The sequence below is a fragment of the Erithacus rubecula genome, assembly GCF_903797595.1.
Source record: "Erithacus rubecula genome assembly, chromosome: 29".
Lineage (NCBI taxonomy): Eukaryota > Metazoa > Chordata > Aves > Passeriformes > Muscicapidae > Erithacus > Erithacus rubecula.
Genome location: NC_136681.1, coordinates 132776 through 153066, shown reverse-complemented (window position 1 = coordinate 153066; position 20291 = coordinate 132776). Strand labels below are relative to the sequence as shown.

Below are 20291 nucleotides of genomic sequence, written 5' to 3'. Positions count from 1 at the left end.
GAGCAGCAGTTGAGGGGAAATGCTGAATTCAACCCGATCGCTGCAGTTCCCATGGGGTCAGAGCTCTCCTTGCATGGCAGAGGTGCTGGGAATGCCTTGGGTGGGGTTGGAGATGCTTTTCTTGCAGGTAGGAGATGGGCAGAACTTCACCATGATCTTCATCCACTGTGTCCTTCACCCACCATCCATCATCGTCTTCATCCATCATCATCTTCGTCCACTGTGACCTTCACCCACCGTGACCTGCATCCATCATCATCATCTTCATGCACTGTCACCTTCATCCATCATCATCTTCACCCACCATGACCTTCATCCACCATCATCTTCATCCAGCTTCACCTCCATCTGCTGTCAGTCTGCTGCTGCTGCTCCCCAAAATTTAGATTTTTGACATAAATTCAGCTCCCGGGAGAGCAGGCAGTTCCTGCTGTGAGCCCAAAGCCATCTCTGCTCCCTTCCAGGAGCGTCTGGGCTCCACGACTCGGATCTGGGATCATCCAGGATGTCTATCCAAGATTAAAACCATGGAAGGACCATCTGCTCAGAGCCTGATGGCCTCTCTTTTTGGAAAAGGAGTGGAAAAAGAGGAGGAAAAATAGTCCATGGAGGTTTCCACACTCAGCTGAGACATCCCGGGATGTCCCAGCCACCGGAGAGCACAGAACCATTCCAGGTGTTTTCTGGAGATTCAGTTTCCATCAGCAGCAGGCTGGAATGACCTGAAATGTCTTTTTTTTTCCATATTTCCTTTTATCCATCCAGGTCTGGCTGCTCCAGGCTGAGATCCCAACTCTTCTTCCGCTATTTCCCAGGAAGCACCGAGTCCTTCATCCAAGGGGGACAAGGCTCTTCCTCCATCTTCCAAACCTCCTCAGAGGAGGATGATGAGGATCTCTCCACCCCAGGCAGCTGCCTCCTGGCACATCCTGGGCCAGCGATCCCGTGGGATTCATCCACGCCAGGACCCTCCCTCCCACCCCCGGCTGCTGCCCGGGCGGCCCCGGGATGAACTCACCTGGGTCGGGGGCGACGCACTCGCACTTGTACATGGTCACGTAGTCGGGCTTGAAGTCGGAGTTGATGGGGTAATACTTGAAGGCCCCGATCATCTTCTTGATGGCGTCGTAGATGAAGATGAAGCTGATGAGGGTGGAGAAGCCCTCCTCGGTGAAGCGCGTGATGTACTTTATAATGAAGCTGGCGTCGGTGGCCACCAGGATAAGGCACTGCAGGGCCGAGTGCAGCCCGATCCACAGGCGGAATTCCATGTAGTCGATCCCGTTGCCTCTGGAGGAGGGGACACATGGCCCTGTGAGGGTGGCCAGGGGCTGGGGGACACGTCCCACCCCCGTGGGGACAGGCCCTGGTGTCCCCTGGGGTGGCCCAGCACTCACTTGCTGAAGTCGAAGAGCAGCTTCTCGAAGATGAGGATGGGGCCGGTGCTGCTGAGGATGATGAGGGGCTGCCCGGCGAAGAGGCAGAACATGGAGCCGGCCATGGCCGTGCCCAGGAAGCTCTCCATGACCCCCTGGGGATGGAGCAGAGGCAGAGGGTTATGGGGGTGCCGGGCCACGCCACGGCCCCACAGATCCCCTGATGGAAATGGGGCTGAGGAACCTCGGCTTGGGCTCACTGGGGATGGTTGGGACCAGCACTGCTGCTGGCATTGCCATGGAGGGGATTCCAGCATCCAGGGCTGCCAGTCCCACCTGGCAGTGAATGTCCAACCCCAGAAGCTTGGTATGGCACAAGTAGGGTAAAACCCATCCCACCCCATCCCATCCCATCCCATCCCATCCCATCCCATCCCATCCCATCCCATCCCATCCCATCCCATCCCATCCCAGCTTGTCCTCAAGCTGGTGACACCCCAGGCCACACCTGGTAGTTGTCTGTGGCGTCCCCCAGCAGCCCCCCAAAGGTGATGGCGTTGGTGATGCAGCCCAGGTAGATGAAGAGGATGGCAGAGATGGACTGGATATGGAAACCCTCGTAGAAGTCACTCGGGAACCAGGGCAGCTTCCTCTTGATATCCAGGTAGAGGCCACCACAAAACCTGCAGAGACACCGCCGAGGACCTGGTGACTTCCACCAAAACAGAATCACAGAATCCTGTCGTGGTTTGGGTTGGGAGGGACCTTAAATTCCATCTCGTCCCGTCTTGTCCCATCCCATCCCATCCCATCCCATCCCATCCCATCCCATCCCATCCCATCCCATCCCATCCCATCCCATCCCATCCCATCCCATCCCATCCCATCCCATCCCATCCCATCCCATCCCATCCCATCCCATCCCATCCCTGCGTGGGGACACTTCCCACTATCCCACGCTGCTCCAGCCAGGCCTTGGACACTTCTATGGATCCAGGGGCAGCCACAGCTCCTCTGGCCAGTTGGGAAATTTATAATTATTGATACAAAAATATAATTTTTTATAAAGAGACGGAAATAGTCCTGATGCTGACAAAAACCCGTTCCCACCAGGATTTCCCCCCTCTGTGCCCCAGGACACCCCAGCCTGCAGGAGAGGCTGATGGATCCCAGAACTCTCTGGAGGATTTTGGGGGCTCACCTGCCAGTCCAGGCCAGCTCCTCCCCAATCTCGTGGACTTCGGGCATCTCCCCATCGTCGCTGCCGCCGCCGCCGCCCCCAGCGCCCGCCCCGCCGGCCGCGCCGTTCATCTGCCCCACCTCGTTCAGCGAGAACACCGACTTCCTGTGGGACACCGGCACCGCCTCGGATCCACTCTGGCACCACCGGATCAGTGCCACCAGATCGGCACCGGCAGATTGGCACTGGCAGATTGGCACTGGCAGATCGGCACTGCCAGATCAGCACCACCAGATTGGCACTGCCAGATCAGCATTGCCAGATCAGCATTGCCAGATCAGCACCTCCAGATTAGCACTGGCAGATCGGCATTGGCAGATTGGCACCGCCAGATTGGCACTGGCAGATTGGCACTGCCAGATTAGCACTGGCAGATCGGCACTGGCAGATCAGCATTGCCAGATTGGCATTGCCAGATCGACACCACTGAATCAGCACCACTGGATTGGCACCACCAGATCAGCATTGCCAGATCAGCACCACCAGATTGGCACTGCCAGGTCAGCATTGCCAGATAAGCATTGCCAGATCAGCATTGCCAGATCGACACCGCTGAATCAGAACCACTGGATTGGCACCACCAGATCAGCATTGCCAGATCAGCATTGCCAGATCAGCACCACCAGATTGGCACTGCCAGGTCAGCATTGCCAGATAAGCATTGCCAGATCAGCATTGCCAGATCGACACCGCTGAATCAGAACCACTGGATTGGCACCACCAGATCAGCATTGCCAGATCAGCATTGCCAGATCAGCACCACCAGATTGGCACTGCCAGGTCAGCATTGCCAGATAAGCATTGGCAGATGAGCACTGCCAGATCGACACCACTGAATCAGTACCACTGGACTGGCACCACCAGATCGGCATTGCCAGAGTGGCATTGCCAGATTGGCACTGGCAGATTGGCACTGCCAGATCGACACCACTGAATCAGCACCACTGGACTGGCACCACCAAATCAGCATTGCCAGAGTGGCATTGCCAGATTGGCACTGGCAGATTGACACCGCTGGATCAGCACCACTAGATTGGCATTGCCAGATCAGCATTGCTGGATTGACACTGCTGGATCAGCACCACTGGATTGTATTGCCGGATGAGCATTGCCAGATCAGCACTCAGATCAATGCCACTGGATCAGCACCAGCAGATTGGCACCTCTGGATTGGCATCACCAGACTGGCACCGCCGAGCCACAGTGTGAGAACCATGGCCAAACCCGTGGTGCAGCTCTGGGCCTGCACCGAGTTGGGTTTTGGGGTGAATTTGGACAGATCCAGAGCTGGGTTTGCTCAATTTGCAGAGTCGAGCAATGGATTGGGTTGGGAGGGACCTCAAGGATCATCCAGTTCAACTCCCACCCCAGACAGGGTCACGTCCCACTAAATGTTGCTCCAGGAGAGTGGAAATGGCTCCAAGCTGACCTGGAACAAAACCTGCTGCAAATCCAGCATTTCCAGAATGTTTTCAGGAGTTATTTCCAGATGTGAAGCCAAGCAAAGTTCTTGCCCCCTGAACTGGACACATGGGAGTGGCCATGGGTCCAGCTCCACAGGCCCCACCCACCTCTTCTCAGCTGAGGGCACTTTTTTGGGAGGCTCAATGCGAATGTTGGGGTCCCACTCGCCGGGCGGGAGGACGATGACCTCGTCCAGGAACTCGTCGATGCCGGCGATCAGGTCCTCCCTGTCCCGGGCTTTGTAGGCAACGTCGCTGAAGAGCTGGGGGTGGGCATGGGACAGGGATCAGCCTGGGGGTTTAATCTCAAGTTTTGGGTGGAAATTGCTATTTTTTGGTTTAGTTGTGAGCCTGAACGCAGGGCGGGAGTGGCGTCTACTCACATCATCCACCATGAGAGTCGCGATGGCCCTGCCGATCTCGTTGTAGGACCTGGCTTTTCCCGCCGGACCCAGGAGAATGAAGAGGAATCTGGGGAGGAAGAGGCTCCACATTGGTGACCTTGGTGCTGCGGTGCCACCAGACTGCCCAGCCCGCAGGGCACGGCGCTCACCTGGTGGGGACGGGCACCTCCGTCACCCCCCCCAGCATCGTGGCCTGCAGCAGCCGCACGAAGGCCACAAAGGGCTTCTCCAGGAACTCCACCTCCCCCACCAGCACATTGGAGGCCTCAGCATCCTTGGGGATCTTCTTGATGAATTTGTTCTTCAGCTGGCAGGAAAGATGAGATCGAGGAAGGGAGAGGTTGCCAAAATTTGGCTCTTCTGCCCTTTTTTTCCCCACCACAGTTGAAGCCTCAGACTCCAAGATTTCACCTCTGGTTGGCCCGGGACTAACAGAGGTGGGGACTGAGGAGCCACACCCGGGAGTCAGGCAGGAAAAATACACAATTTTTCTGAAGAAATTTGGCTAAAACTGAGACTGACCCTAAACTGCACCCCCAGGGCTCTGCAACCCAACCAGCAACATTTGGTTTTGCTCCCCTGAGTTCTCCCCTGGGAAAATTCCCTGAAACTCCCCCTGAGAAAACCCGAGCCAAACCCCAGGGATGCTGGAGCAAGCCAGGAGCATTTTTGGAGTTTATTTGCAGCCCCTGCATGAGCAGAGCCCCCCTCAAACCCTGCACAGGGGGAGGTTTTCATGCCTCATTCCTCCCCAGCCCTATTCTGGGAGCTGGAACAATTAATGGGAACAGGAAAACCTCATCCATGGATTTATTCCCCAGGTCTCTTCTCCCCTGCAGCTCTGTTCATTGCAAGCCTAAAAGGGTTCAATACCAAGCCAGGCAGGGAGTTATGATAATCTATATGGCAGCATGAGGGGAGGCATGTGAGCCGGGCAGCCGCCTCGCCCCGTCCTAATCTTTTAAATCCAAATGGAAAAAAAAAAAAAAAATCATAATAATAAAGCAACTCCTCCAGCAGCTCTGGAATAAGAGCAGGAGTTACCAGTGGCCACTAAGCTTCATGTAACACTTAAAAAGTCCCTTTGTAGTGGGTCTAATAGGGCGATTAAACCTAAATGCTTTGCATATTTTGGGATTAACCCTCCGAACCCCATTGCTTGAGGGGATATTTGGGGTTCCTGAGTGGGCACTGGAGTGGATTCACTTTGGGAGGTGGCCTGGAAACCTTTGTGGTGTCCCTGTCTCGTGGGTCCCAGCAGTACGTGGATTTCCGTCCATGAAATCCGAGGAAATAAAACATTATTTATTTTATTTGGACTTGCCCTAAATATGCATCACCCCAGGTAAACCCAGTGAGGACATCCTGGGGGAAAAGAAAATTGATATCCCATCCCATTCCCTAAAAACCCACAGGGTCAGTGATTCTGCCTTCGGTTTATGGTGAAATCATGAACAGAAACAAAGCAGAACTCATACAAATGAACCAACCATTCCAGAAAAAATCTGGGATAGGAACAGAACAAAATCCCACTGATCCATCCCATCCCCAAGCCAGGACCTGCTGGAGCTGGAGTTGTTTCCCTAAAAGCCATCCCAGAAGGAAAAGCCCCCCCATGAAAAGCCCCTCTCAGCTGAGCTTTGCCTTGAGAGACCCCCAGGAAAAGCAGATCCCACCCCAAATTCCAGCCCCTCATCTCCGGAGATGAATCCCTGTGCGTGGCCCCAAAATCTTTGTCGGGATTTCCCACCCTATCCCAGCCAATCTTTTGGGATTCCTGCACTTCCAAGCACCTTTCCTGTCCTCCCTGAAGATCTGAAAGGAATTTTTGCCCTACCCTGATGGATTTGAGCTGCCCCAGCCTCCTGGCTCATCCCAGGCTGAGAGCTGGGGCAGCTTCCCCATGGATCCCCTGGGATCCACAGCCTCTGTCTCCCCTAGTTAGGAATTTGTGTGGATATTGACCCAGCCAGGGCTCACAGGGACCTGAACACCCTCAGAGCCAGCAGGGATCACGTTGGGATGCTCCTCCCAGCAGGATTTTGGGATGGGTACCTGGTCAGTGCTCGGCGTGTCCGAGATGTCGTTCATGCTCCGGCTCTGGGCGTGACCTGGTGCAGGGAAGGGAGGGAATGTGAGGAAAAGCCACCCCTGGTGCCAGGAGAAAATGCACTGGGGAGAATTTGTGCAAAGAAACAAAATATTGTCGATGGTATTCAGGCTTGCAAAGCAGCAGCAGTGATGGGAAACCCTGGGAATTAGGGAAAATTCCTGAAAGGGTGGAAAGGTTGGCATGGGGCAGTGATGGAGTCCTCATCCCTGGAAGGGTCCAGAAACTCTCTGGATGTGGGATTTGGGGACATTCTGGGGGCATCTGGCAGTGCTGGTGTTCCATGATCTTTTCCCTGTGTCCTTTTCCAGCCCTAATGATCCCAAAACTCCAGAAATGGGAGTCTCAGCTGCACAAACCCAGCTCCCAGGTTCGGATGGGATTTCCCACCTGCCCTCTCCCAACCAAGCAATCTTTTAGGATTCTCGTGCTCTTCCAAGCTCCATCCCTTCCCTCCCTAAAGATTTCAAGGAATTTTTTCCACCACCCTAAGGATTTTGAGCTACACCCTGAGCTCTGTGCTGCAGTTCTGGGACCGCGACCATGCTGGGGCCTCATCCCAACCTCCCTCCCCGCCCTGGGGCTGGGAATCTGCTTCCCACGGAGTTTGTTTCCCCGGGGATGTGCCCACTCACGCAGGCGGCCGTAGCTGGCGCTCTGCCGCATCCGCAGGTCCTCGGTGGAGCGGTGGAAGGCGGCGCCGGCGGGCGGGCCCCGCACGGGGCTGCGGGCTGGGGACACCAGAGAGAGGGAGGGGCGTCAGACGGGAGCGGGGTCCCGATGGGAATGCGGGGTGGGGTCCCATGGGGATGTCAGGGTGGGATCCCGATGGGAATGAGGGGTGGGGTCCCATGGGAATGTCAGGGTGGGATCCCAACGGGAATGTGGGGTGGGGTCCCATGGGGAATGTCAGGGTGGGATCCCAACGGGAATGTGGGGTGGGGTCCCATGGGGAATGTCAGGGTGGGATCCCAACGGGAATGTGGGGTGGGGTCCTACAGGGAATGTCAGGGTGGAATCCCGTTGGGAATGTGGGGTGGGGTCCTATGGGGAATGTCAGGGTGGGATCCTGTCGGGAATGTTGGAGCAGGATCCCGTTGGGAATATCAGGGCAGGATCCCGCAGGGAATGTGGGGTGGGGTCCCATGGGGAATGTCAGGGTGGGATCCCAACGGGAATGTGGGGTGGGGTCCTATGGGGAATGTCAGGGTGGGATCCCAACGGGAATGTGGGGTGGGGTCCTATGGGGAATATCAGGGTGGGATCCCAACGGGAATGTGGGGTGGGGTCCCATGGGGAATGTCAGGGTGGGATCCCAACGGGAATGTGGGGTGGGGTCCTATGGGGAATATCAGGGTGGGATCCCAACGGGAATGTGGGGTGGGGTCCTATGGGGAATGTCAGGGCGGGATCCCATTGGGAATATCAGGGAAGGATCCCGTTGGGAATGTTGGGGGCAGGAACCTATGGGGAACATCCTGTTTGGAACATTGAGAGCAGGATCCCATTGGGAATGTTGGGGCAGGACCCCATAGGAAATGTCAGGGTAGGATTCCTTTGGAAATGTCAGAGTAGGATCCCTTGGGGAACATTGGGAGAAGGATCCCATTAGGAATGTCAGGGCAGGATTCCATAGGGAATATCCTGTTGGGAACATTGGGACCAGGATCCCATTGGGAATGTCAGGGCAGGATCCTGTTGGGAATGTCAGGGTGGGATCCCTTGGGGAATATTGGGAGAAGGATCCCATTGGGAATATTGGGGGCAGGATCCCATTGGGAATGTCAGGTCAGCATCACGTTGGGAGTGTTAAGGGCAGGACCCCATTGGAAATGTCTGTCAGGGCAGGATCCCATTGGGAATGTCAGGGCAGGATCCTGTGGGGGACATCAAGGGCAGACAAGAAGATTTGTCTGCCCAGTACAGACACCAGAAATTTGCTTTTCCCTGCCGTGCTCTTATCCCACCCATTGGAATATTCCCTTGGCAATGAGGGGATATTGATGAAGATGTCCCACCCCAAATCCTGCTGCCCCACACAGGACCCAGCACCCCCCACCCCACCCCAGAGCTCCTTTTGGGGCCGTCAGTGGCTCCAGAGGGGACATTTCTGCTCCTTGGGAAGACCTAAAACTCAAAAAAACCCCAAAAATGTGGGGTTTTAATCCCATAATTCTCCCAAGAAACCCACACTTGGATTTGCCATGCACTCCACACTCCAAAATATTCCCATTTTCCTCCACCTATTCCCATTTTCCTCCACCAAGCTCCACGTTTCTCCTCCCTAAACGGGTGATGAATCCCACTTTTCATCTCAGATATTGAAGCTGAATTCGCTCTAAACATTTCCTTTTCCCTTCTGGATTTTCTGTCTTAAGCCAAACATTTTCTTGGGAGAACTAAATTCCCAAAAGTCCTTTTCGGAAACCTTCTGGACCACTTTTGCTGAGCTGCTCTGTCTCCACAAGGCCCCAGCTGCCACTAGAGTCTCTCCCCATTTTTTTATCATTAAACCAAATCAAACCAGCAATGAAATCCCTGTTGATTCCTATGCCAGTGGGATTTATCCTGATATCCACCATGGAGCTGCCATCAGCACAAGAAATGGGAGGGACGCCCCTTTCTCTTCCATTTCCTCTTTGGAATGTCCCTTTTTGGGGAACTCAGAGTGACTGCACCCCCTCCATCCCATTTTCAGGGGCCAAACCCAACATTCCCAAGCCACTCTCAGTTTTGGTGGATCCTGGGCAAATCCTGGCTCAGATATCCAGGGCTGGGTGCAGGAGAGGGAATGTTGGTCACTGATGGTCACACCCAGGAGCTGCTGTGCCCGGCAAATCCCGGGCTCCACCGAGTGACCTCCCGCTAAACCCGAGTGAATAATCGGGAAAACAACCAAATCCCCTTTTGTAAGGGCAGGGAAAAGGCGGGATCAGCCGGGAGCAGACTGGATTTGTCTGTGGCAGCCGCGCCAGGAAACCCCGGCGCCAAGCCATGGTGCCCACAGTGCGCCATTGTCCTCGCGTGACGTCACCACACGGTGACGATGGCACCACATGGTGACAATGGCACCACACGGTGACAATGGCACCACACGGTGACAATGGCACCACACAGTGACAATGGTACCACACGGTGATGATGGCACCACACGGTGACAATGGCACCACACGGTGACGATGGCACCACAAAGTGACAATGGCACCACACAATTACAATGGCATCACACGGTGACAATGGCACCACACAGTGACAATGGTACCACACAGTGACAATGGCACCACACGGTGATGATGGCACCACACGGTGACAATGGCATCACACAGTGACGATGGCACCACACAGTGACAATGGCACCACACGGTGACAATGGCACTACACAGTGACAATGGCACTACACAGTGACAATGGCACCACACGGTGATGATGGCACCACACAGTGACAATGGCACCACACAGTGATGATGGCATCACACGGTGACAATGGCACCACACAGTGACAATGGCACCACACAGTGATGATGGCACCACACGGTGACAATGGCATCACACGGTGACAATGGCATCACACGGTGACAATGGCACCACACAGTGACAATGGCACCACACAGTGATGATGGCACCACACGGTGACAATGGCATCACACGGTGATGATGGCACCACACAGTGACAATGGCACCACACAGTGATGATGGCATCACACGGTGACAATGGTACCAAACGGTGACGATGGCACCACACAGTGACAATGGCACCACACAGTGACGATGGCACCACACGGTGACAATGGCACCACACAGTGACAATGGCACCACACAGTGATGATGGCACCACATGGTGACAATGGCATCACACGGTGACAATGGCACCACACGGTGACGATGGCATCAAACGGTGATGATGGCACCACACAGTGACAATGGCATCACACGGTGACAATGGCACCACACGGTGACGATGGCACCACACAGTGATGATGGCACCACACGGTGACAATGGCACCAAACAGTGATGATGGCATCACACGGTGATGATGGCACCACACGGTGACGATGGCACCACACGGTGACGATGGCATCACATGGTGACAATGGCATCACACGGTGACGATGGCACCGCACGGTGACGATGGCATCACACAGTGACATTATCCCCACTGTGATGTCGTGACACGCAGGGTCATTGACCCCATGGTGTCAGTGACCATGGTGACACCATCACACGGTGATGTTATCATCAAACTGCACCATTGTCCCCACTCTGATGTCATCACACAGTGACACTGTCCCCACTGTGATGTCATAATAAAGGCATTGTCCCCATTGTGATGTCATCACACCGTGACATTGTCCCCACTGTGATGTCATCACAGAGTCATTGTCACCATTGTGATGTCATCACACAGTGACATTGTCCCCACTGTGATGTCATAATAGAGGCATTGTCCCCATTGTGATGTCATCACACAGTGACATTGTCCCCCACTGTGATGTCATCAGAGTCATTGTCCCCACTGTGATGTCATCACACCGTGACATTGTGCCCACTGTGATGTCATCACAGAGTCATTGTCCCCATTGTGATGTCATCATACAGTGACATTGTCCCCACTGTGATGTCATCATAGAGGCATTGTCCCCATTGTGATGTCATCACACAGTGACATTGTCCCCATTGTGATGTCATCACAGAGTCACTGTCCCCATTGTGATATCATCACAGAGTCATTGTCCCCATTGTGATGTCATCACAGTGTCACTGTCCCCACTGTGATGTCATCACAAAGTGACATTGTCCCCACAGTGATGTCATCACAGAGTCATTGTCCCCATTGTGATGCCATCACAATGTGACATTGTCCCCACTGTGATGTCCTAATACAGTCATTGTCCCCACTGTGATGTCATAATAGAGTCATTGTCTCCATTGTGATGTCATCACAGAGTCATTGTCCCCATTGTGACGTCATCACACAGTGACATTGTCCCCACTGTGATGTCATCACAGTGACATTGTCCCCATTGTGATGTCATCACACAGTGACATTGTCCCCACTGTGATGTCATCACAGAGTCATTGTCCCAATTTTTTGTCATGACACAGCGTCATATTCCCCATTGTGATGTCATCACAGAGTCATTGTCCCCATTGTGACATCATCACACAGTGACATTGTCCCCACTGTGACCTCGTCACACAGTGACATTGTCCCGACTGTGATGTCATAATAGAGTCATTGTCCCCATTGTGATGTCATCACAGTGACATTGACCCCATTGTGATGTCATCACAGAGCCACTGTGATGTCATCACAGAGTCATTGTAACCATTGTGATGTCATCACAGTGACATTGTCCCCATTGTGATGTCATAATAGAGTCATTGTCCCCATTGTGATGCCATCACACCGTGACATTGTGCCCACTGTGATGTCATCACAGAGTCATTGTCCCCATTGTGATGTCACCACACAGTGACATTTTCCCCATTGTGATGTCATAATAGAGTCATTGTCCCCACTGTGATGTCATCACAGAGTCATTGTCACCATTGTGATGTCATCACAGAGTGACATTGTGCCCACTGTGATGTCATAATAGAGGCATTGTCCCCATTGTGATGTCATCACACAGTGACATTGTCCCCATTGTGATGTCATCACAGAGTCACTGTCCCCACTGTGATGTCATCACAAAGTGACATTGTCCCCACTGTGATGTCATCACAGAGTCATTGTCCCCATTGTGATGTCATCACACAGTGTCATTGACCCCATGGTGACATCATAACACAATGATGTCATAACATGGTGCCATTGTTCCCACTGTGATGTCATCACAGAGTCCTTGTCCGCACTGGGACATCACATAGAGATATTGACACCCCACTGCACCATTATCCTCATATGACATCATCACACACTGACATTGTCCCCACTATGATTTCATCACACAGAGTCATTGTCCCATGACATCATAACACTGCGACGCTGTCATCATATGCTGCCATTGTGGCATTGCACAGTGACATTGTCCCCATGGTGATGTCGTCACAGAGGAGTGCTGTCATCTCAGAGTGCCATTGTCCCCACTGTGACATCATCACTCAGTGCTGCTGTCATCACACAGTGATGCCATCACACTGTGCTATTGTCCTCACATGATGTCATCACACAATGATGTCATCACACAATGGCATTCTTCCTCACACAATGATGTCACCACATACTGACACTGTCATCACATCATGATCTTGTCCCTCACACAACGTCATCACAGGGTGATGCCTCCAAACTGTGACTCCATCCCACCACAGCCACATCCCTGGTTCCACAGCACTGTCCCTGTCCCACTGTGCTGTCCCTGTCCCACAGCACTGTCCCTGTCCCACAGCACTGTCCCTGTCCCACTGTGCTGTCCCTGTCCCCAGCTCTGTCCCTGTCCCACAGCATTGTCCCTATCCCACAGCACTGTCCCTGTCCCACAGCACTGTCCCTGTCCCATATCACTGTCCCTATCCCACAGCACTGTCCCTATCCCACAGCACTGTCCCTGTCCCACAGCTCTGTCCCTGTCCCACAGCACTGTCCCTGTCCACAGCACTGTCCCTGTCCCACTGTGCTGTCCCTGTCCCACAGCACTGTCCCTGTCCCCAGCACTGTCCCTGTCCCCAGCTCTGTCCCTGTCCCACAGCTCTGTCCCTGTCCCACTGTTCTGTCCCTGTCCCACAGCTCTGTCCCTGTCCCCATCTCTGTCCCTGTCCCACAGCACTGTCCCTGTCCCACAGCTCTGTCCCTGTCCCACTGAGCTGTCCCTGTCCCCAGCTCTGTCCCTGTCCTACTGTGCTGTCCCTGTCCCCAGCACTGTCCCTGTCCCATATCACTGTCCCTGTCCCACAGCACTGTCCCTGTCCCCAGCACTGTCCCTGTCCCACTGCGCTGTCCCTGTCCCACAGCACTGTCCCTGTCCCCAGCTCTGTCCCAAACACCTCCTTGGCTCCCAGCGCTCGCTGTCCCCTAAACCCACCAGGGCAGAATTCTGGGTTTCTTCCCCTCCAGTGTGACACATGGGTGTCCCAAACCGTGGTTTCCTCCTTCCCTTCTCCCGAGATGTCCCTCCCCAGCGCCCCAGGGTGCCGGCAGGCGGGGCTGACCGGAGTTGGAGGACACGGATTTGCCGATGTCGGCCAGGGAGCGGTGGATCGGCTTCTTGGTCTGGTGGCGGTGCTTGCGCAGGAGCACGTAGCTGAGCTTCTCCCGCAGCTCCGGCTTCAGCAGCCCGTCCTCGATCTGCTTCTCGATCACATCGTCTGCAGCGCCACAGAGGGTGACCCCCCGAGCCCCCCAGACCTGCTGCTTGAGCAGTGACCCCCCCAAAAACCCAAAATCTCCCCGTTGAACAGTGACCCCTCAGAACACCCAAACCTTCTCCTTGAGCAGTGACCCTCAAAACACCCCAAAATCTCCTCCTTGAGCAGTGACCCCCAGAACACCCAAACCTTCTCCTTGAGCAGTGACCCCCCCAAAACCCCAAAATCTGCTCTTTGAGCAGTGACCCCCAAAATCTGCTCCTTGAGCAGTGACCCCAAAACCTGCTCCTTCAGAAGTGATCCCCAAAACCCCAAAAAACTTCTCCTTGAGCAGTGACCCCCAGAACACCCCAAAACCTGCTCCTTGAGCAGTGACCCTCAAAACCCCCAAAATCTCCCATCCTCCATCTGCTTCTCAATGACATTGTCTGCAACACCCAGAGGTGAACCCCAAACCCCAAAATCTCCTTGAGCAGTGACCCCCAGAACACCCCAAATCTGTTCCTTGAGCAGTGACTCCCTCAAAATCCCCCAAATTTCCTCCTTGAGCAGTGACCCCCCCAAAACACCCCAAAATCTGCTCCTTGAGCAGTGACCCCCAGAACACCCAAAACCTGCTGCTTGAGCAGTGACCCCCCAAAATCCCAAAATCTGCTCCTTGAGCAGTGACCCCCCCCCAAAACCCCCAAAAGCTGCTCCTTGAACAGTGACCCCCAGAACACCCAAACCTTCTCCTTGAGCAGTGACCCCCCCAAAACCCCAAAATCTGCTCTTTGAGCAGTGACCCCCAAAATCTGCTTCTTGAGCAGTGACCCCAAAACCTGCTCCTTGAGCAGCGACCCCCAGAATACCCCAAAACCTGCTCCTTCAGAAGTGATCCCCAAAACCCCAAAAACTTCTCCTTGAGCAGTGACCCCCAGAACACCCCAAAACCTGCTCCTTGAGCAGTGACCCTCAAAACCCCCAAAATCTCCCATCCTCCATCTGCTTCTCAATGACATTGTCTGCAACACCCAGAGGTGAACCCCAAACCCCAAAATCTCCTTGAGCAGTGACCCCCAGAACACCCCAAATCTGCTCCTTGAGCAGTGACTCCCTCAAAATCCCCCAAATTTCCTCCTTGAGCAGTGACCCCCCCAAAACACCCCAAAATCTGCTCCTTGAGCAGTGACCCCCAGAACACACCAAAATCTGTTCCTCGAGCAGTGATTCCCCAAAACCCCAAAATCTGCTCCTTGAGCAGATACCCCCAAAACCCCAAAACCAAAATCTTCTCGATCTGTTCCTCATTGACATTGTCTGCAACCCCTGCCCATAGTTACCTAGGGGACAACCTCAGAACCCCCAAAATCTGCTGCTTCAGCAGAGAGCCCCAGATCCACCCCCAAAACCTCAACACAACAATTTCTGGAAGCACCTGATGGCTCCCAACTCCTCCCTTTGCTCATTCCCAGAAAAATTCCCCGTATGGAGCAAATAAATGAGTTTAAATCCATTCCCAGCATTTTAGGACACGGAAAAAAACCTCTGGGGGTTCCTACCTATAATTTGGGGCAAGGAGTATCCATCCAGGTCCAGGAGCACAGTTCCTGTCTGGAGACACGTCCTCAGCTCAAAGAGGCTGTGCAGGGACAACGTGGACACGTGGGGTTTGCTCCACCTCTCGCCACCTTCCTCCACCTTCTCCTCAAACTTGATCCACCTGGAATGAGAGCGGGATGGGCCCGGAACAGGGTGGGTGTGGGGATATGGGAATGGCTCTTCCTGAGGAGTTTCCCAGTTTGGAAAACCTGATTAATTAATCTTGCAAAATTCAGGCTCGTTATCTGGTGTGGGAAGGGAGATTCCATCAGAGTCATTACCAAAAGTGCTGCTTCCAGGATTGTGGAGGGGAGGAAATCCCAATCCCACCAGGAAACTCAAATCCATGGAGTACCCCATCCTCAAATCTCTCATGTGGGAATTTTTGGGAATTGTGCAGGGGAAGAAAAAACTCCCAGTCCCATCAGGAAACCCAAATCCATGGATTTCTCCTTCTCCAGATCTCTCCAGGGAGTTTTGGGAGCCTTTCCCATGCAGGTGACCTGGTCTGAGCCTGGATCTGCTCCTGCCCTGAGATCTCCTGTGGGAGAACAGATCCCAGAGCATTCCCAAAGTCCCAATTCCTTAGGAATGATCAGTTTCCACCCTGGGCACTCCATCCCCACTGCAATGGATGGGAGGATTTACAAACCCTCAGAATTCAGCCCTTCCCTTCCTTGATTTTACAATGAAGACTCCAGAGAAACTTCTGGAATAGGGTGGATGATTCCTCCCTAATTTCTGAGAACAGGGCTCAGACTCCTGGAAGGACAGCTCTGGGTTTTTGGGGAAAAAACTGCTTTTCTTCCATGGATTTTCCTTCCTGGAGTACAACCTGATGTGTCTGAGCAGGATCTGGGCTCAGGTGGGAAGGACAGAAGAGGAGAAGGGATTTTGGGAGCAGCTGCTGACTCTGGAATGCCAAGGGGGAAGGATGGGGAAAGACCAGGATGGGATCATCTGCTGCAAGGAGAAAACCTCGGGTGTCCCCATTGAAAAACTCCCAAAATTTTATATAGGAATGCTCTGGCAGAACCCCAACACCCCCAAAACCCATCCCACAGCTCCCTGCCCGGGTTTCTCTGGAGAATCCCTTGCTCCAGCCCTCTGCTTTCCCGGGGATGGAATTCAAGCTTCCCGCGGCGGCTCCCGCCACGCGCCGGCGCCGCTCCCAAAGCCGATTACGCCGCTTTCCCTTTCTCCTTTCTGCCCCTTCCCCGAGGAATTTGGGTTATTAGGGAGCTCTGGTCGGAGTGTGGGATTGGGGGCACGATTCCAGCAAAGCCTTTGCCCCGGTTTGGTATCCCAGGATTCTTTTGCTGTGAATTCCCACCTCCCTGCTGCTCCCGGCATCCCAAATTCCCATTTTCCCTCCATTTATTGTGGATTTAGGTGCTCACACCACAGAGATGCTCCCCTGAGGATAAAGAGTCCCAATTCAGCTGGAGGGTGAGAATTTGGATTTGGAAAACTTCCATGATCCTAGAAAAATTTCCAGTTTTCCCCCATTTATTGTGGATTTAGGTGTTCACACCACTGAGCTGCTGCCCTGAGGATAAAAGGTCCCAACTCAACTGGAGGGTGGGAATTGGGATTTGGAAACCCTCCATGATCCTAGAAAAATTTCCAGTTTTCCCCATTTATTGTGGATTTAGGTGTTCACACCACAGAGATGCTCCCCTGAGGATAAAGGGTCCCAACTCAACTGGAGGGTGAGAATATGGATTTGGAAATGCTCCATGATCCTAGAAAAATTTCCAGTTTTCCCCCATTTATTGTGGATTTAGGTGTTCACACCACTGAGCTGCACCCCTGAGGATAAAGAGTCCCAACCAGACTGGAGAGCAGGAATTGAGACTTGGAAAATCAGGAGAAATTTGGAAATCTCCACCTCCAGCCCTCCCTGGTGAAAATCCCGATGGATTTTTTTATTCAAAGCTTTCCAAGGAGTAGGAAGGCAGAAGTAAACAGGGATTTATGGAAAATCAAAGATTTTACCATCAGAATTCAGACACTGCAGAGTTGGAGCTGGGATTGGAATCAAGAGGAACCTGAGGAGCTTCCCAAATTTCAGCTGGTGCAAAAAACACCAACCCAAAATTTGGGATGAGACTAATCCAACCTATCCCAGTACCCAGGGTCAGAATTCCACACCCAAGCAGGGAAATCCTCAAGGAAAGGGTTTGGGATAAGACCTGGACCCCCTTCCCAAAAAAACCTCAATCCCACTGGTCCTTACACAGCTGAGGTGAGGAAGGGAAAATCCCTCTTGGATTTGGGATCTTCCCATGGAAAAGATTCCAGGCCAATTCCACTTGCAGCTCCTTTGATAATTTTATTAAGGATGGAAAAGGTGGGGTTTGCTTTCTTTTTTTTTTTTTTTTTTTTTATGGATTAGGGGTGGGAAATGTTTCACTCTTGGCCTGGCTGGAAAAAGTGTGGAGGGGAAAAAAAACTGGGAAAATGTTCTTTATTCCCATTTCCCACCTGGAATTCTCCAGTTTCCCAGCACCTTGTCCCACTTTTTCACCCTCCCTGCCCTTCCTGCAGGCCTCTGCTGACTTCAAGGGAAAATCTCCAGCCCTGGGTTTGATCTAATTTGAGGAAATTCAGGATAAGATGGGAAATCCTCTGGCTCATCCTCAGGATGTAGCTGAGGTGCACATTCCCCTAAAATCCCATTTTTCATGCATTTCCCTGATTCAAGAATGCCTTTTTTTCCTGACACTCATTCCCTGATATTCCATTTCCCCACCTTTCCCAAAATCCCATTTTTCCTGCATTTCCCTTATTTGGGAATATTCTTTTTTCCTGATATTCCATTTCCAAACCCTCCTAAAATGCCATTTTTCCTGCATTTCCCTGATTTGGGAATGTCCTTTTTTCCTTACATTCATTCCCTGATATTCCATTTCCACACCCTTTCAAAATCCCATTTCCCATAATTTTCCTGATTAGGGAATGTCCTTTTTAAATATCATTATAAACAACACACATTCCCTGATATTCCATTTCCAAACCCTCCCCAAAATCTCATTTTTCCTGCATTTCCCTGATTCAAGAATGTCTTTTTTTCCTGACACTCATTCCCTCATATTCCATTTCCAAACCCTCACAAATCCCATTTCCCATCATTTCCCTGATTTGGGAATGTCCTTTTTTAACACCATTATAAACAATGCTCAATCCCTGATATTCCATGTACAAACCCTCCCCAAAATCCCATTTTCCCTTCATTTCCCTGATTTGGGAATGTCCTTTTTTAATATCATTATAAACAACGCTCAATCTCTGATATTCCATGTACAAACCCTCCCCAAAATCCCATTTTCCCTTCATTTCCCTGATCCGGGAATGTCCTTTTTTCCTCACATTCATTCCCTGATATTCCACGTACAAACCCTCCCAAAATCCCATTTTTCCTGCATTTCCCTGATTCAGGAATGTCATTTTTTCCTCACATTCATTCCCTGATATTCCATTTCCACACCCTTTCAAAATCCCATTTCCCATCATTTCCCTGATTTGGGAATGTCCTTTTTTAACATCATTATAAACAACACTCAATCCCTGATATTCCATTTCCACACCCTTTCAAAATCCCATTTTTCCTGCATTTCCCTGACTCAGCAACCTCCCTTTTTTAACACCTTAGCAAACAACACTGATCCTCTGATATTCCATTTCCAAACCCTCCTCAAACCCTAAACTCCCAACCCAGGAATGTCCTTTTTTAACAGCGCCAAACCCGACGCTCGTTCCCCGACGCCGCTTCCCCGCGGGGATATTTTGGGATGGGATTTTTTCCTGGTGGAGCATTCCCCAGTCCCAGCTCACCTGGCAGATTCCTTCCACTCCATCTCCTCGCCGTCGTGCTGCAGCGTGTCCATCTCGGTGAAGAGGGTGGGGTTGGGGGGCTCGTCCTCCTCCCCCAGGATGTACCGGAGCCGCTCGGCGGCCGGGGACACTGCCAGGGAAAAAACAGCAGGAATTCCATGGAGAACGGGGTGATCCCGCTCCATTCCCACTGAGAAAGACCCCGAGGGTGGTTCAGGATCACCAGAAAAAGGGATAAAAATAGAGGAGTGGGAGCCCAGGGTGTATCCCTCAAAACCCCCCTGGTGAGGGTCTCAAATTCCCCTGAGTGAATCTCAGGCACTGAATTCCAGCCCCTGGGGGAAATTATCAACACAGAGAGAATGGAAACAAGCCACCAAAATTAGTAAAGTGCAAATTAGATTGTTAGAATAAATAGACTTTTGGGAATGTTTATGACATGTGGCCAAGATGGAGAATTTGGGGGGTGGATATTTCTTCCTCCTTCTTCTCCCTCTCATCCATGCTGGGTGACACGTTGGCACTTTTAGATTGGATGGGGTCAGAGCTGGACCATTTAACAAGATTGTATTGGGTTAGAAAATTGTTGTAAACATGCAGCAGGTAATTCAAACTATATAAAATAAGCTCTGCCTTCACCAGGCAGATTCCAGCCTGGATGCCCAGCTGAGCACACCAGGCAAAAAGTCCCTGAGATAAGAAACTATAAACAATCCTTGAAGCCTCTGGAAACCATCCCCAGCAATCTCTCTTTGATTGCTTCAGGAAAAACCAGGATTTGAACCACTGCATGTCCTTCTGAGGTGATCTGGGTCTAAGGAGAAACCTCAGACTGGGACACAGAGGGAAATGTTTAAGGGGAGGAATGGGGGAACTGCAAAATGATCCCATCCCGAATTCCCTGTGGGAAGAGATGTGGGATGCTGGGGAAAGGAGTGGGATAAAGGTTCAGGAACCAATCGCAACAAATT

General features: G+C 52.4%; 2 protein-coding genes across 3 annotated transcripts in view; one reads left to right on the top strand and one right to left on the bottom strand.

The window, feature by feature from the left end:
• Positions 1–20291, top strand: part of TACR1 (tachykinin receptor 1) — a 124561-nt gene that overhangs the window by 34064 nt on the left and 70206 nt on the right. The window lies entirely within an intron of this gene.
• Positions 1–20291, bottom strand: part of SLC4A5 (solute carrier family 4 member 5) — a 43712-nt gene that overhangs the window by 13386 nt on the left and 10035 nt on the right. The window contains exons 4-15 of the mRNA XM_079328854.1: positions 19321–19450; positions 15444–15604; positions 13747–13902; positions 7229–7324; positions 6539–6594; positions 4633–4790; positions 4463–4550; positions 4188–4342; positions 2578–2721; positions 1885–2059; positions 1398–1531; positions 1019–1290 (exon numbers count right to left, since the gene is read on the bottom strand). Of these exons, the coding sequence (XP_079184980.1) occupies positions 1019–1290; positions 1398–1531; positions 1885–2059; positions 2578–2721; positions 4188–4342; positions 4463–4550; positions 4633–4790; positions 6539–6594; positions 7229–7324; positions 13747–13902; positions 15444–15604; positions 19321–19450 (1725 nt within the window). The remainder of the gene's footprint in view (positions 1–1018; positions 1291–1397; positions 1532–1884; positions 2060–2577; positions 2722–4187; positions 4343–4462; positions 4551–4632; positions 4791–6538; positions 6595–7228; positions 7325–13746; positions 13903–15443; positions 15605–19320; positions 19451–20291) is intronic.